This window comes from Camelus bactrianus, chromosome 7 (genome assembly GCF_048773025.1).
Source record: "Camelus bactrianus isolate YW-2024 breed Bactrian camel chromosome 7, ASM4877302v1, whole genome shotgun sequence".
Classification (NCBI taxonomy): domain Eukaryota; kingdom Metazoa; phylum Chordata; class Mammalia; order Artiodactyla; family Camelidae; genus Camelus; species Camelus bactrianus.
In genome coordinates, this window is record NC_133545.1 from 4,375,310 (window position 1) to 4,389,843 (window position 14,534).

General features: G+C 40.7%; 1 protein-coding gene across 17 annotated transcripts in view; it reads left to right on the plus strand.

The window, feature by feature from the left end:
* Nucleotides 1-14,534, plus strand: part of KMT2C (lysine methyltransferase 2C) — a 237,423-nt gene that overhangs the window by 187,081 nt on the left and 35,808 nt on the right. For all 17 annotated transcript variants that reach the window (XR_012507989.1, XM_074366700.1, XM_074366699.1 and 14 more), the window contains 7 exons: nt 4,052-4,184; nt 4,410-4,624; nt 6,270-6,343; nt 7,502-7,684; nt 8,069-9,991; nt 10,411-10,700; nt 11,975-13,791. Coding sequence is in view for 16 of the 17 variants with exons in the window: in XM_074366700.1 (XP_074222801.1) it covers nt 4,052-4,184; nt 4,410-4,624; nt 6,270-6,343; nt 7,502-7,684; nt 8,069-9,991; nt 10,411-10,700; nt 11,975-13,791 (4,635 nt within the window). In the remaining variant the exon portion in view is untranslated. The remainder of the gene's footprint in view (nt 1-4,051; nt 4,185-4,409; nt 4,625-6,269; nt 6,344-7,501; nt 7,685-8,068; nt 9,992-10,410; nt 10,701-11,974; nt 13,792-14,534) is intronic.

Consider the following 14,534-nt stretch of genomic DNA (forward strand, 5'->3'; position numbering starts at 1 on the left):
AAGTTTGTGGGAGTAGGGAAGGAGATAGTGTGGCAGATTTGGCATTTTCCTGTAGGCAGGAGCTTGGAGTGGTCCTGTGGTGGTGCGTGTTGATAATTTGAGCATTGGGTCATTTCTGTGTATCCTGTTGTCGCTGCTTCACGATTCTGTATAGAGTTGAATAATGATGTTTTTATACACTCATACACTGTTTTCATTGTAAGTGCTGAAATGTGCAAATAATTTAATGTTATCTTTACTACCAATTTGGTGTATACATGAAAAATTCTATAATGCACATAATTAAAATATTTTAGTTTCATTTTATCCTCTAAACATAAATTTACCTTGATTTTTCCTAGACTAAACATAGGATTTACATTTGAATAAAACAGACTCCTCATAAGTGCTTCTTGCCTTAGTTATCCCTATATGCTTTCTTAATGATTAAGAACTATTCAGTATTTCTCTTAATATATAAGTGTTTCCTAAAACTAAAAGTATGTATTTTAGAAATCAAATCAGTTAAGGATGCATTTCTTAAGTTTTACAATCGTTTAAATCATTTCACTGTGCAGCCTCATTTTTGAAAAGGTTTTGAGGGGATTTTTTTGTTTGTTTGTTTTGTTTTTTGGCTAGGTGCTTGTATGTAATACAGAAATGAGTAAGGCTGATTACCCACAAGAACTTATAAGCCTAGTGTCATAGACATTCAGGTGTGCAACTGATTTGTATTACACTGGAGCATAATTCACATGGAGCCTTAAGAGTCACTACAATTTCAACGTTCATGTTTGAAAGAATAATAATTCTAATTTAAGGATAAAGCATGATCAGGTCACATATAGGGTGACACATAGATACTCAAGAATGGCAACTTTTAGCATTTTCCAGAGCAAAGGGAGAGGGGTAAGTAGAAAGTGTTTAAGAAGACAAAGCTAGAAGGTGCACACTGGGGATGGATGGTGTTAGGTAGCTCTGGAAGCTGTGCATTGGCAGTTGGCCTTTTTCCTCCAGGTCTGAGGTGACCTGACAGGTTACGTGTTTTGGCACAGTAGCTCTGATGTCAGTATAGGAAGTGAATTTAAGACATGAAGGGTTGTACTGACGCGTTGATTGCAGTTGGGACTGAGTGAAAATTTGGGTTCCATGTAAATATATCTCCAGTGTTAGTTGAAAAGAGGAGATGGATTTGAGAGGCAGTAATGTTAGAATAAGTAGGGTTGTGCTACTGAATGGATGCAAGCTGTGAGGACAAGGGGGGATGTAACGGAATTAGACTGTGTAAGTCAGGCTTGCGTAGAGGGTAACCAGTCATGCAGGAAACTAGAAACGGGGAACAAAGAAGACTCTGTGTGTGTGCGTGTGTGTGTGTGTTGTAGAGGATGGTGGAGGGCAGTAGTGGACATAAAATGTATTTACTGTTAAGCCATTTTCAGTTTGTTAGAAAAGGGAGACACACATTGTTGGGATTTACTGGTGATTGTAGTTGTTCAAGGCTATAGATGCAAATGTAGGAATCACCCGTGTAGTGGTACTAATTGAAGTTGTGGGAAGGGTGAGATTTCTTAAGAAAACAAACTGCCAGTAGAGTTTAGACACTTGAAGAAGTCTTTTTAATTCAATGTAATGAGTTATTTGCTTAACTCCACTGATTTATATTAGGCATGCAATTACATGCTCCTTTTCATCCCCTCTTTTAAGGGTTAGGGGAAAGTGAAAAAAAAAAAACCTGAGATTGAGATAGTGAGTGGGAGGTATAGGACCTTAGAAATGATGTTCATTAGACAGATTGTAAAGTGGGGTGAGTGCTTGAAAGACATTGTTTCATTGGATTATAAGATTGTTGTGCTCTTTTGCAGAACAGTTTAATGGGAGGGGTGAGAATGGGCCAGTGGCAGAGGGTGATGTGGTGACAGTTCTACAGAAGGTCAGAACGTGGAGAAGGGAAATTTCCAGAAGACTGACAAGAGTAACTTGGAATTACTTTAAGTGAAAGTTACATAAAGTGACTTCCATTCTTACCATGATTCATGCCATGAAGAAGATATGACCAGGTTGGGAAGATACAGTAGACTTGAGGTGGGAGTAGGGAGACCAGCTCCTAATTAAAATAGTAATATGGGAAAAATGCTTTACATTTTACTTGAATAAGTAATTTATTTAATTTCTCTGGGTCTTTTTGCATAAATGGGGCTACATATAATAACCCTTTTCACAGGGTTATTGTGAGGACCAGAGAGTTAATTCATGCATGTAAGGCTTTTAGAACAGTGCTGGGCATTTGGTAAAGTGCTGGTAAGTACTGGCTATTATTCTTGGGTAAGATTACAGTGTGGTTGCATCATGGTTACAGTAGTCAGTGCTGAGAGAGAGCTGCAGGGTGGGCCACATTCTCATTACCAGTAAGGAAGCTTTTATGTATCCTAGTGACATTTGATATTTTTCAATAAAGTCTCATATTCCTTAATGGAACCTACTTTTCACTGAAGTTGGAAAGAGAGGTAGCATTCTGCTTGGAATAAATGGAGAAATCTTGCTCCTTACTCTAATCCCTGGAGTGAACTGAAGTGTCCTGAGACACTAATTGTGGAGTTCAGATCCAGCGGGCCAGTTCTGCCACTTCGCAGGGCAGGCTTCAACCTGGAATGGCTCCAGGACCATTGTCCTTGAGACAAAAGCCTGAGAACTTGCAGGCAGTCAGCCCAGTGTCCTCAGACAGGAACTGGAGAGTTAGTTGTAATAGAGGGTCTGGTTTAGCTGAAAGACATTGTACAACGTGGAACGTTCTGTGAGCAAGACACTCTCTTCGTTACTCTTTTTCCTAATTGTATGGCATGTGGCCAGACTAGGAGTTCTCCACCATTTCACCAGGTATGCCAAGTATTAACCAACTCTGCAACTGTGTTTCATTGGTGTAATTTATTGGTGATGTAGATCTCCTAATATTGTTCCGAGTGTTGTAACAGTAGAGGCCATGTATTTATTACTTGCTGAGTTGGAAGGCTTTTCTCCCAGTTTTATTGAGATACAATGGACATACAACACTATGTCAGTTTCAGATGTACAGCGTAATGATTTGATGTTCATCATGAAATGATTACCACAATGAGTTTATAGGGACAGTTTTTGAAGATACACAGAAAAAAGTCATCCCTCCTCCACTCCCCCCCCCCAAACAAAACAAAACAAAACAAAACAAAACAAAACAAAACAAAACAAAACAAAACACTACTTGGATAAGGTCAGTTGGCTTATTTCCAAGTAGTTTAGAAGAGTGGGAAGTCACCATAAGGGTTGGAGTTACAAGCTTGAGAGTTACAGGGAAACACAAGGTGGTCTTATTATGGTTTGCTTAATAATGTTTGTTTAGAAAGAAGATGAAAAGGTATTTGGAGCTTGTGAATAAGCTGCAGTGAGAATTACAATGTATTTGGGGCTGAAACTGCAAGTAATGCAAGCGAGGTCACAGTCAGAGTGGATGCATCTTTAGCAGTATTCCCCTAACTGATGATGGTAGGTGGAATACTGCTTGTTGTTCCAAACCACTTTAGAGAAAGTACCGATTTAAGAATAATGGGTGGTTTTTTATATAAGGAACATCTGTTTGTAAATTTTGATTGAAGAAGAGAAAGAGTATTTGATAAAACTTAACTAGCATTTGTTGAGATTCATTCTTTTTGTAGAGTTAGTCTGTACTGCACACTTCCTGCATACTGGGAGCTATGCTGGGAACACACAGCATGCCAGTTATGTTACAGAACACCTTCATTTTATAGAAATAGAGATTGATTCTGCTTCTGACAAGTAGCAGAATTAAGATTCAAGCCCAGGGCTGCCAGCCACAAAACACATGCTACTTTCAGTATACCATTACGAAGTAAACAGAATCACAGAGACCAGATTTCAGAATTTTATAACCCAAAGTCACTCTTTAAACATTTTATAGTATAATATTGTGGGGGAAATCCTACCTTTAAGTCATTTTACAATTTTTCTTCAGAAATATTTCTGTTACTTTAAAATTATTTTTAGTAATATGCAAACTGAATTATTGTTTTCCTCTTTCAAGATGTTTTTTCACGGATGCCACTCATGAATGGCCTTATTGGACCCAGTCCTCATCTCCCTCATAATTCTTTGCCTCCTGGAAGTGGATTGGGAGCTTTCTCTGCCATAGCACAGTCCCCCTACACTGATGCCAGGTATTTTAAAGCCTTCCCTTTCTATGGAAGCTGATATCATTTTTGTTATCTAAATGTTAATTAGTCTAAGTTATTGTGCACAGTGTTAGTAGTTAACATTTATTGGAATCTTGAGTAAGAAATCATTGTTACTTTGTAATAATAGGTTTAATGAAATTGTACTTGACCATAGTATTTTGAAAGTTACTTTCTGCTTATGAAGTAAAGTTGTTTATTATTTGCCAGGGATAAAAATCCAGCATTTAATCCAGTGGCAAGTGACCCTAACAGCTCTTGGACCTCATCGGCTCCCACTGTGGAGGGAGACAGCGATACGATGTCAAACGCCCAGAGAAGTGCACTCAAGTGGGAGAAGGAGGAGGCCCTGGGTGAGGTGGCGACAGTGGCTCCGGTTCTCTACACAAATGTCAATTTCCCCAACCTCAAGGAAGAGTTCCCTGGTAAGTCATGGACACTCACCGCTTTCCATGTCACCAGCTTCCTGCTTGTGTAATGACAGTTTTATTTTTGTTTTTGTTTTTGTTTTTTTTTTTATTTCTTACAACCATAGAGAGCCCGTTTATCGTCACTAATTTTTATCTAGTGTGACTGCACGGTGTGAAAACTCCCTAGGGATCTAGAAACATCTTGCATTTTCTTGCTCCTAAGCTCTGTATCCATTTGCGTGTCTCCCAAAAGTTAATTTCAGTTAATGAAATCACTTTAGCTCCTAGCAGTCAGTATTGTGTTATATGTGTAATTCTACAAAAAAAAATTTCCTAGAATAGAAGCTTACCATTTAATCGGAAGTATCGAGTTAGGCTCAGTCAGACTCAATACTAAGTATTGTTCACTCTGAAACTAACTCAGTATTATCTCCTCTTCTCCCCAACTGTCCAGCCCATTTGAAAAAAAAAACAGATGGTACAGTGTACCATTTTTGAAAGTTCTGATTAACCAGAGGATGAATGAAATATCACTTATAGACCATTTGTAAGCAAATGCTGATTTATTATCTTGAGTTCATGTTGCAAGACAAACTGGAATTTGAAAAGGGCATTTAAACTGTCTTGCAGTAGTTGGTTCCCAGCTGTCAACACATGGTTCTTTCAAATTGCTAGAAGGGTATCTAGAAAGGAAATTTTTAAGGATGACCCCTGACTTTTTAGGTGCCTTTTTGATTTGTCTCCCTTGCAGTTCTTTATTCATTCTACATAGAAATAGTACTACCTTATCTAACAATAGAAATCAGTGGTTTAGTGCAGAGATGTCTGTTAAAGCAACAAACACAAGTATTTTATTTTAAAGCACACTTTTATTTGCTATTTAAAGATGAGCATGTCTAGTTATATTAAGTCACTTTGTGTCAGTATAGATTGTCCTTGGAGTAGAGCTATAATTTTTCGTTTTTGTTTTTTTTAATTTTTACATAATTTTCTTTGACAAATGTACTATGTGATTCTAGAACCTCATGAAATACCATGTTAAGGCTGTTGATCTGTCAACTGATTTCCATTCTTACTGGCTTTTTCAAAGTTTTTTTTTTCTTTTGTTTTTGAATATGGGCTGAATCATTTCTACATTTATTGTTAACTGCTGATCTCATCTAAACTTCATTTTGTGTACTGTCTTGACATTGAATTTCATAGGAATGACTTGACATCATTACTTTTCCCTGTCTTTGTTCTGCACAAATGCTGGTGTGATGCTCATTTTTAATAATGATTGCTTCTTTTGGTCAAACTGACAGGCTTCTCTAGAGTACAGATGTTTTCCAAAACTTGTAGCTTTGGTTCTGGTAGCATCTTACATGGTTAAGGGAATATATTATATTTGGCTTAACCTTATCTTGGCTGCTGAGACCTTTGATTTAAAAACTTGCCAACCATGCAGGCGAGATTGTTAATGAAGCAACACTCCATTCAGAAACTGTTTGGCCTACTGTGTGCCAGGAACTTTATACTGTACAAGAACTAAGTATAGGACTATTAATTTATGAAAATACAGATAGAGTAAGTTTAACTGTTAGTAGTTTGTCAAACTTTTTATTAAGACATGTCATTACTGTGGTTCTGTAAATTTGTATGCTGTGTTTTTCTGTTGCAGACTGGACTACTAGAGTGAAGCAGATAGCCAAGTTGTGGAGAAAAGCAAGCTCACAGGAAAGAGCACCATACGTGGTATTTAAAAAAAAAACTCCTATGTTATGTCTTTAAACAGAATACTGCAACTTTATTGTCTTAGGTTAATAAAAAGATTTTCCATTGCAGAAAACGAATGTTGATATTGTACAGCTAATAAACAGTTTTGGTTTTTTGGTGATTTCCTCACTCACGATGTCTTAATATAGAGGCTGACATTTTTATAAGCTAGTTAATAGAACCCAGGATATTGAAGATTGAAATCACTTATTCTAGGAGCATGGTTAATTCATTTCACTTTAAAACTATTTTATCTCTTTGAAGGAGTACTAAATTTTGACGCTTCATTAGTGAGCCTCAGATTCTTCCACAATAAGTGCTTTTGTATTAGGTTTAGTAGAGAATCTTTGTATATCTTGAAAGGGACATATCTAGACACCTTTAAGGGACTTTTGAAACATGGAGTTTGCCAGGAATTACTGTGATATTTTATAAGATTCACTGTCCACATGGTGAATTGTTTTCTCCCAAAGAGTCAGATTAATTAAGATTGTCAACTTGATCCAAATCCTTACTTTCATTTTAAAGCATATTAAATCTGTATTATTGTTTCGGAAAACATGTGCAGTTATTTTCTGTGTTGGTCTTCAACACCCATGTTACCAGTGATAATGACGACTTGGATAAAGCGAAAGTGGGGGGATGAGGAATGTGCTGATAATGCTTTGTTTTGCTTTACCTTGACTGGCAAAGATAATGGCAGGGTATTTTTAATATTTCTCAATGATTTTGTTTTAATGTTAAGCTTCACATTCCAGATTTTAGAAATGGAGGATTGATTTGATTATTTTCCTTTTCTCTAAATAGAGAGAGATTAATTTTCCCTTTTTTTGAAGCGTCTGTTAAGAAAATTAGGATTGAAAATATTAGATTACGTCTGGGTTCCCTGGCTTGGTTCAGATAGAGAGATGGAAACATGTCCTCGGTTGATCCGTGCTTTACAAGGAGGACATGGCAGGTAGTGTCCTGATCCATTCACACGAGAGGCTATAAGTTCTCAACTATTTTCAACTACTTAACCTGACTTTTTTTTTGCTTTTATATGGCAAAGTTCATCAGTTTTATTTAATTTTTATTTCTTAAAATACATTAATGCATCCTAGGAGATAATTTTCTTTTCCTTTTATTTTTTTAAAGCAAAAAGCCAGAGATAACAGAGCTGCCTTACGCATTAACAAAGTACAGATGTCAAATGATTCCATGAAAAGGCAGCAGCAGCAAGACAGCATCGATCCCAGCTCTCGCATCGATTCCGATCTTTTTAAAGATCCACTAAAACAAAGAGAATCAGAACATGAACAGGAGTGGAAATTTAGACAGGTATGTGTTTTGTTTTTTTTGAGACTTCGCCTTTTGAAATTGCATTTTTGCTTTCTGAGAAAGTTGCTGCTTATGTCATTATTTCAGATACAGTTCTTATTCAAGTACAAAAATCTGTAAAAATTGTCTTTCTCAGTAAATGTATATTTAAGTTGATTTGGGAAAGTTTTAAGAAAATATTATAAACAAGACAGAGCCCTGGACCTCAGGTATACTGTGACAAATAGCAGTCTTCTTTGCGAATTTATCATCTGATACAGCAGCGATCTGGTAGCTGATGACATCAAACAAGTTGATGTTCTGTTGCTTTTCTCTCCTTCGCCCCCCACGACAGCTGTATTCATCCTTAACCATGTAATTGCTTTTTCTTTCCTATTTCAACAGCAAATGCGCCAGAAAAGTAAGCAACAAGCTAAAATTGAAGCCACCCAGAAGCTGGAACAGGTGAAGAGCGAGCAGCAGCAGCAGCAGCAGCAGCAGCAGCAGCAGCAGCAGCAGCAGCAGCAGCAGCAGCAGCTGGGCCCTCCGCCACTCCTGGGACAGTGTGGCTCAGACACCCCGAGCAGCGGCGTGCAGAGCCCCGCGACCCCCCAGCCTGGCAACGGAAGTATGTCTCCTGCACAGTCGTTCCACAAAGACCTGTTCACGAAGCAGATGCCCAGCACCCCTACTCCTGTGTCCTCCGACGATGTGTTTGTAAAGCCACAGGCTCCACCTCCTCCTCCAGCCTCCTCTCGGCTCCCCGTGCAGGAGAGTCTGTCACAGTCTCAGGCTTCTCAGCCGCCTTCCCCGCAGGTGTTTTCACCTGGTTCTTCTAGCTCCCGACCGCCATCTCCAGTGGATCCTTACGCAAAAATGGTTGGTACCCCGAGGCCACCTCCTGGGGGCCATGGTTTCTCCAGAAGAAATTCTGCTGCCCTGGTGGAAAACTGCGCCCCCTTGTCATCGGTGTCTCGGCCCGCTCCGATGAGTGGGACAGCGGCAAACCGGCTGCCCCCGGTCACAGATTCATGTTCTTCCTCCACAGCAGGCAGTGACCCCTATGCAAAGCCTCCGGACACACCTAGGCCTGTGATGGCAGATCCATTTCCCAAACCCTTGGGCCTACCCCGGTCTCCTATAGTTTCTGAACAGACTGCAAAAGGTCCTCTAGCAGCTGGAACCAATGACCACTTTCCTAAACCATCTCTTAGGACAGATGCGTTTCAAAGACAGCGGATACCTGACCCATATGTGCGGCCCTTGTTGACGCCTGCACCTCTTGATGGTGGTCCTGGACCTTTTAAGACTCCACTGCAGCCTCCTCCATCCTCTCAGGATCCTTATGGGCCAGTGTCGCAGGCACCGAGGCGATTGTCTGTTGACCCTTATGAAAGGCCTGCTTTGACACCAAGACCTGTAGATAACTTTCCTCATAACCAGTCAAGTGACGCATATAGCCAGCCTCCCCTCACTCCACATCCGGCAATGAATGAATCTTTTGCCCATCCTTCAAGGGCTTTTTCCCAGCCTGGAACCATATCGAGGCCGACATCTCAGGATCCATATTCCCAGCCTCCAGGAACTCCACGACCTGTTGTGGATTCTTATTCCCAACCCTCAGGAACATCTCGCTCCAATCCAGACCCTTATTCTCAGCCTCCTGGAACGCCCCGGCCCACCACGATTGATCCATACAGTCAGCAGCCACCCACCCCAAGGCCGTCGACGCAGGCAGACTTGTTTGTTGCATCTGCACCTAATCAGAGGCACTCTGATCCATATGCGCATCCTCCTGGAACACCAAGGCCTGGCATTTCTGGAGTTCCTTACTCTCAGCCACCAGCAACGCCCAGGCCAAGGGTTTCGGAGGGTTTTACTAGGTCCTCAGTGGCAAGACCAGTCCTCATGCCAGGTCAGGATCCTTTCCTGCAGGCAGCACAAAATCGAGGGGTGGCGTTACCTGGCCCTCTGATAAGGCCACCTGATGCGTGTTCCCAAACACCGAGGCCACCAGGACCTGGTCTTTCAGACGCATTTAGCCGTGTTTCCCCATCTGCAACTCGTGATCCCTACGATCAGCCTCCAGTGACTCCAAGGTCTCAGAATGACTCTTTTGGAACAAGTCAAGTTACTCACGATGCTGCTGATCAGCCGAGGCCTGGGTCAGAGGGGAACTTCAGTGCACCTCCCAGCTCTCCAGTAAATTCCCAAGGCCAGCAGTTTTCTGGTGTCTCCCAGCTTCCTGGGCCTGTCCCAACCTCAGGAGTCACAGACACACAGAATTCTGTAAATATGTCTCAAGCAGATACAGAGAAATTGAGACAGGTAAACAGGTTGTATATTCTTACATGTTTTACATGTGTTATTTCAGAAAGCTATTTCATCAAGTTGATGTTAAGGTTTTTTTCTGTAGAATTATGTCGTACTGCAGAGAAGAAAAATGAAGTTGATGAAGGCAGCACCAGTGAATTAGGTTTCTTTATCTAGTTTCAGTCTTCATGAGTTTGTAGAGGAATTCTTAACTATGAAAGCTTCAGTTTTGTGATAGTTGTATGGCAAGGAAAAGGACCCAAATCATCGATTTATTTCTTACAGTCTGTTGAATTGTTAACTGTAACTAGTGTTTTACCAAACTTTGAAACATTAAGATTTTGTAAACATTACCATATTCACATATTGGAAGCATTGGAACTTAAAAAGCCATTATCAGAAATCCCAGTGATTTTTGTTTCTTTCCGTTTCAGCGACAGAAGTTACGTGAAATCATCCTCCAGCAGCAGCAGCAGAAGAAGATGGCAAGTCGACAGGAGAAAGGATCCCAGGATCCAGGAGCAGGGCCTCATCCAGGTCCCCTGCAGCACTGGCAGCCGGAGAGCATCGGCCAGGCATTCACTCGGCCTCCACCCCCCTACCCTGGGAACATCAGGTCACCCATTGTCCCTCCTCTAGGACCTAGATATGCTGTTTTCCCAAAAGACCCCCGTGGACCCTATCCTGATGTTACTGGCATGGGGATGAGGCCTCATGGATTTAGGTAATGCTTTTAATTTCATGCCAGATTTAAATTGCTAATAGAAGGGAAAATCAACTGAAATTACTCTTAATCAAGAATTGTTTCCGTTTTTTACTCTCGACCCCTTCTTAATTCTGCTGATAGGAGGTCATGGATTTGTTTTTAACCTCTTAGTACTCTACAGACTCTTGAAACAGTCCTTTGTTACTAATTGACTGCGATAGTGTTAGATTACATTCCAGCCACAATGAGGTAGTTTGTCATACCCGTCAGATCTCCAGAATGTGACTGCCTCCTGTGATGTGAGTGAAAACGGTCTTCTCCCCCAGCTTTTAGTTTTAATTTACCTTGTATGTATTTGTGGAGATTTCCAAATGGAGAGGATGTGTTTGCTTAGGAACTTTCCATTCCTGATGATGAGATAGTTGTAAAGCTAGGGGCGTTCTTTTCTGAAGAGGCCAGAACTGTCAACGCCAGCTGTGAGCCCGAGCCACATTGAGGAGGCTGCTCTTCAGCATGTGCTGTTGTGTTTTCAGGCATGTTTTTTAATCTGATACCTCCCTCCATATTATTCACAGTCTCACCTGTATTTTCCTTTTTTCTTTCTCCTTACTTACACTTTTTGCCTGTTGCTGCATTTTATATTTATTTGTAAATTGCCTTTAGTTCTTTCTAGAATGAGGTACAATATAAATACAGATATTTCTGTAATTAATTCATTTACTGAATCTTCACAGGGGATGCCTTTCATTCTTTGTCTTACTACCCCGTGCTCATTCCTTTTGAGCATGTAGGTTTGTCTGTGCAGTCCTCATGCCTTTGTTTTCTTACATCTGGAGGCCTGTGAGTTTCTCTAGTACAGTTCATGAGGCCTCCTACCTTTATTCAGACATCTCCCCCAAATCGGCTTTTTCCATATCCTAGCCTCCCGAAATATTGGAAAGAGAAATGGACTCTTATTCACCTCTAGTAGTATGCTGATTTCTGAATGGTTGATTCCATCTGCTTGGTGGCTTTTCTTTGTCTTTGTTTATGTTGTCTCTTAGATCATGTTTTTAGAGCTCAGATATGGTATTCATTATGGGATACTTAGCAAAAATTTATTTGCACATAGATATTTTATAAATGCTTACTAATGGTGATAATTTTGCTTTTGGTAAGTCATTTGTATTTGGCAACATTAATTTTGTATCTGAGTTTAATCTAAAAAAAATTTTTTTAAAAAACAAATCAGCCTAACTCTCAATTCAGTGTAGTACTTAATATTAACTGTATGCTTTTTACCCCCCTTTTAGATTTGGATTTCCAGGTGGTAGTCATGGTACCATGTCAAGTCAGGAACGCTTCCTTGTACCTCCTCAACAAATGCAAGGACCCGGAGTCCCTCCACAGCTGAGAAGATCGGTATCTGTAGATATGCCTCGGCCTCTAAATAACTCACAAATGAATAATCCAGTTGGACTTCCTCAGCATTTTCCACCACAGAGCCTGCCAGTTCAGCAGCATAACATACTGGGCCAGGCCTTCATTGAACTGAGGCATAGGGCCCCTGACGGAAGACCTCGGGTTCCCTTTGCTGCTCCTCCTGGCAACCTCTTAGAGGCTTCTCATCCAAGACATGGAAACTTCATTCCCCGGTCAGACTTTCCAGGCTCCAGACACGCAGACCCCATGAGACGACCTTCCCAAGGTCTCCCTAATCAGCTACCTGTGCATCCAAACTTGGAACAGGTGCCACTGTCTCAGCAAGAGCAAAGCCATCCTGTCCATTCATCTTCTATGGTCATGAGGTCTCTGAGTCATCCCTTGGCTGGTGAATTTTCAGACGCCCCTTTGCCTGCACCTCCACCAGCTGAAACAGCATCTGATAATTTACAGATAACCACGCAGTCTTCTGATGGTCTCGAAGAGAAGCTCGATTCTGATGACCCATCTGTAAAAGAACTGGATGTTAAGGACCTCGAGGGGGTTGAAGTCAAAGATTTGGATGATGAAGATCTTGAAAACTTAAATCTGGATACAGAAGATGGCAAGGGAGATGAACTGGATACTTTAGGTAATTTGGAAACGAATGATCCCAACCTGGATGACCTCTTAAGGTCAGGAGAATTTGATATCATTGCATATACAGATCCAGAACTTGACCTAGGAGATAAGAAAAGCATGTTTAATGAGGAACTAGACCTTAATGTTCCAATTGATGATAAATTAGATAATCAGTGTGTGTCTGTTGAACCCCCCAAAAAGGAGCAAGAAGATAAAACTGTGGTTCCTTCTGATAAACCTCCTTGGAAAAAATCCACAGTCACCAGTGAGATAAAAACAGAAGTATTGTCTCCAGATTCTAAAGGGGAAACCAAATGTGAAAGTGAGAAAAGTGATGAGGGTAAAGATAATGCTGACACTCCCTGCTCACAGGCCTCTGCGCATGCAGACATGAATGGTGGGGAGAAGGCTTCTCTGCAGTCCTGTGATACGGATGCACTTGAGAAAAGAACTAATCGGGAAACAGCTGGCTCCAGCACAAGTGTTCGTGGATCCACTCAGCTGCCCGCTGAAGACGTAATAAACTCTTGTGGTGTAACTGGATCCACTCCAGTCCTCTCAAGTTTACTTACTAATGAAAAATCTGACAGTTCAGACATTAGACCATTGGGGTCTCCACCGCCAACTTTGCCGGCCTCACCATCCAATCATGTGTCAAGTTTGCCTCCCACTCTGATGACACCACCTGGTCACGTTCTGGATAATACTGTGAATTCTAATGTGGCCGTAGTTTCCAGATTAAACCATACATTCCCTCAGGGTGTGCAGGTCAATCCAGGATTCATTCAGGGTCAGTCAACAGTCAATCACAGTTTTGGGACAGGAAAACCTGCAAGTCAAACTGTGCCTCTGACAAGTCAGTCTAGTACCAGTGGCATGTCTGGGCCCCAGCAGCTAATGATGCCTCAGACATTAACCCAGCAGAACAGAGAGAGGCCCCTCCTTCTGGAAGAGCAGCCTCTGCTTCTGCAGGACCTTTTGGATCAAGAGAGGCAAGAACAGCAACAGCAAAGGCAGATGCAAGCCATGATCCGTCAGCGGTCAGAACCGTTCTTCCCTAACATCGGTAGGAATTGCTCTGAGTTTCAGAAATAATTCCTGTGGGCATTGGGTGGTGTGTGATCTGCTCACAGTATTTCAGTATTACAATGACATGTGGACTGAGCACTATGTTTCTGCTCCTCATTCAGCTTGGAAATGAAAGTGATTTAAGAATTTTAGATTCCTCCCAGGTTAATCAAGAGTTTCAGACCTTCTCAATTCTATTTTTTATGGTATTGTTTAATAGAAACAAGTCGTTTTTTAGTTCTTTCTGTTTTTATCTTGTATTCTGTGAGTCACTGAAAGATGAATTTAAAGAAATTATGCTAGAAGTAAACTTCTTACTGTCCTATTATGTAGAATGAATACTTCTCAATTTCTTTCCTATTCTTTCTTTCTTTTTTTTTTTTTTTTCGGTCATAGCTCTTTAACTCATTTCTAATAGCTTACTAATTTGGGGGGAAAACCTCACAAAACAGCAATACAGGAAAAATATTGCGCTTCTGAGAGAAGGAATTAGCAAAAGACACATATCTTAAGGAATGCTTTCTTCTAAACAATACAGATCACCTCTGTCCTACATACATTACCATTTCCATCATTTTGGTCCATTTCTTTTTCATGTATATGCAGAGAGGTCCTTTCTCAGTAGCCTTTCCTTATTGCGAGAAATTGATACATTTTTCTCTTAAAGAATGATAACTAATTTAGTGAAATTCCTTGGAAACAACTGCAAATTCTCATTCATGGTGAAATGTTACTAAAGAA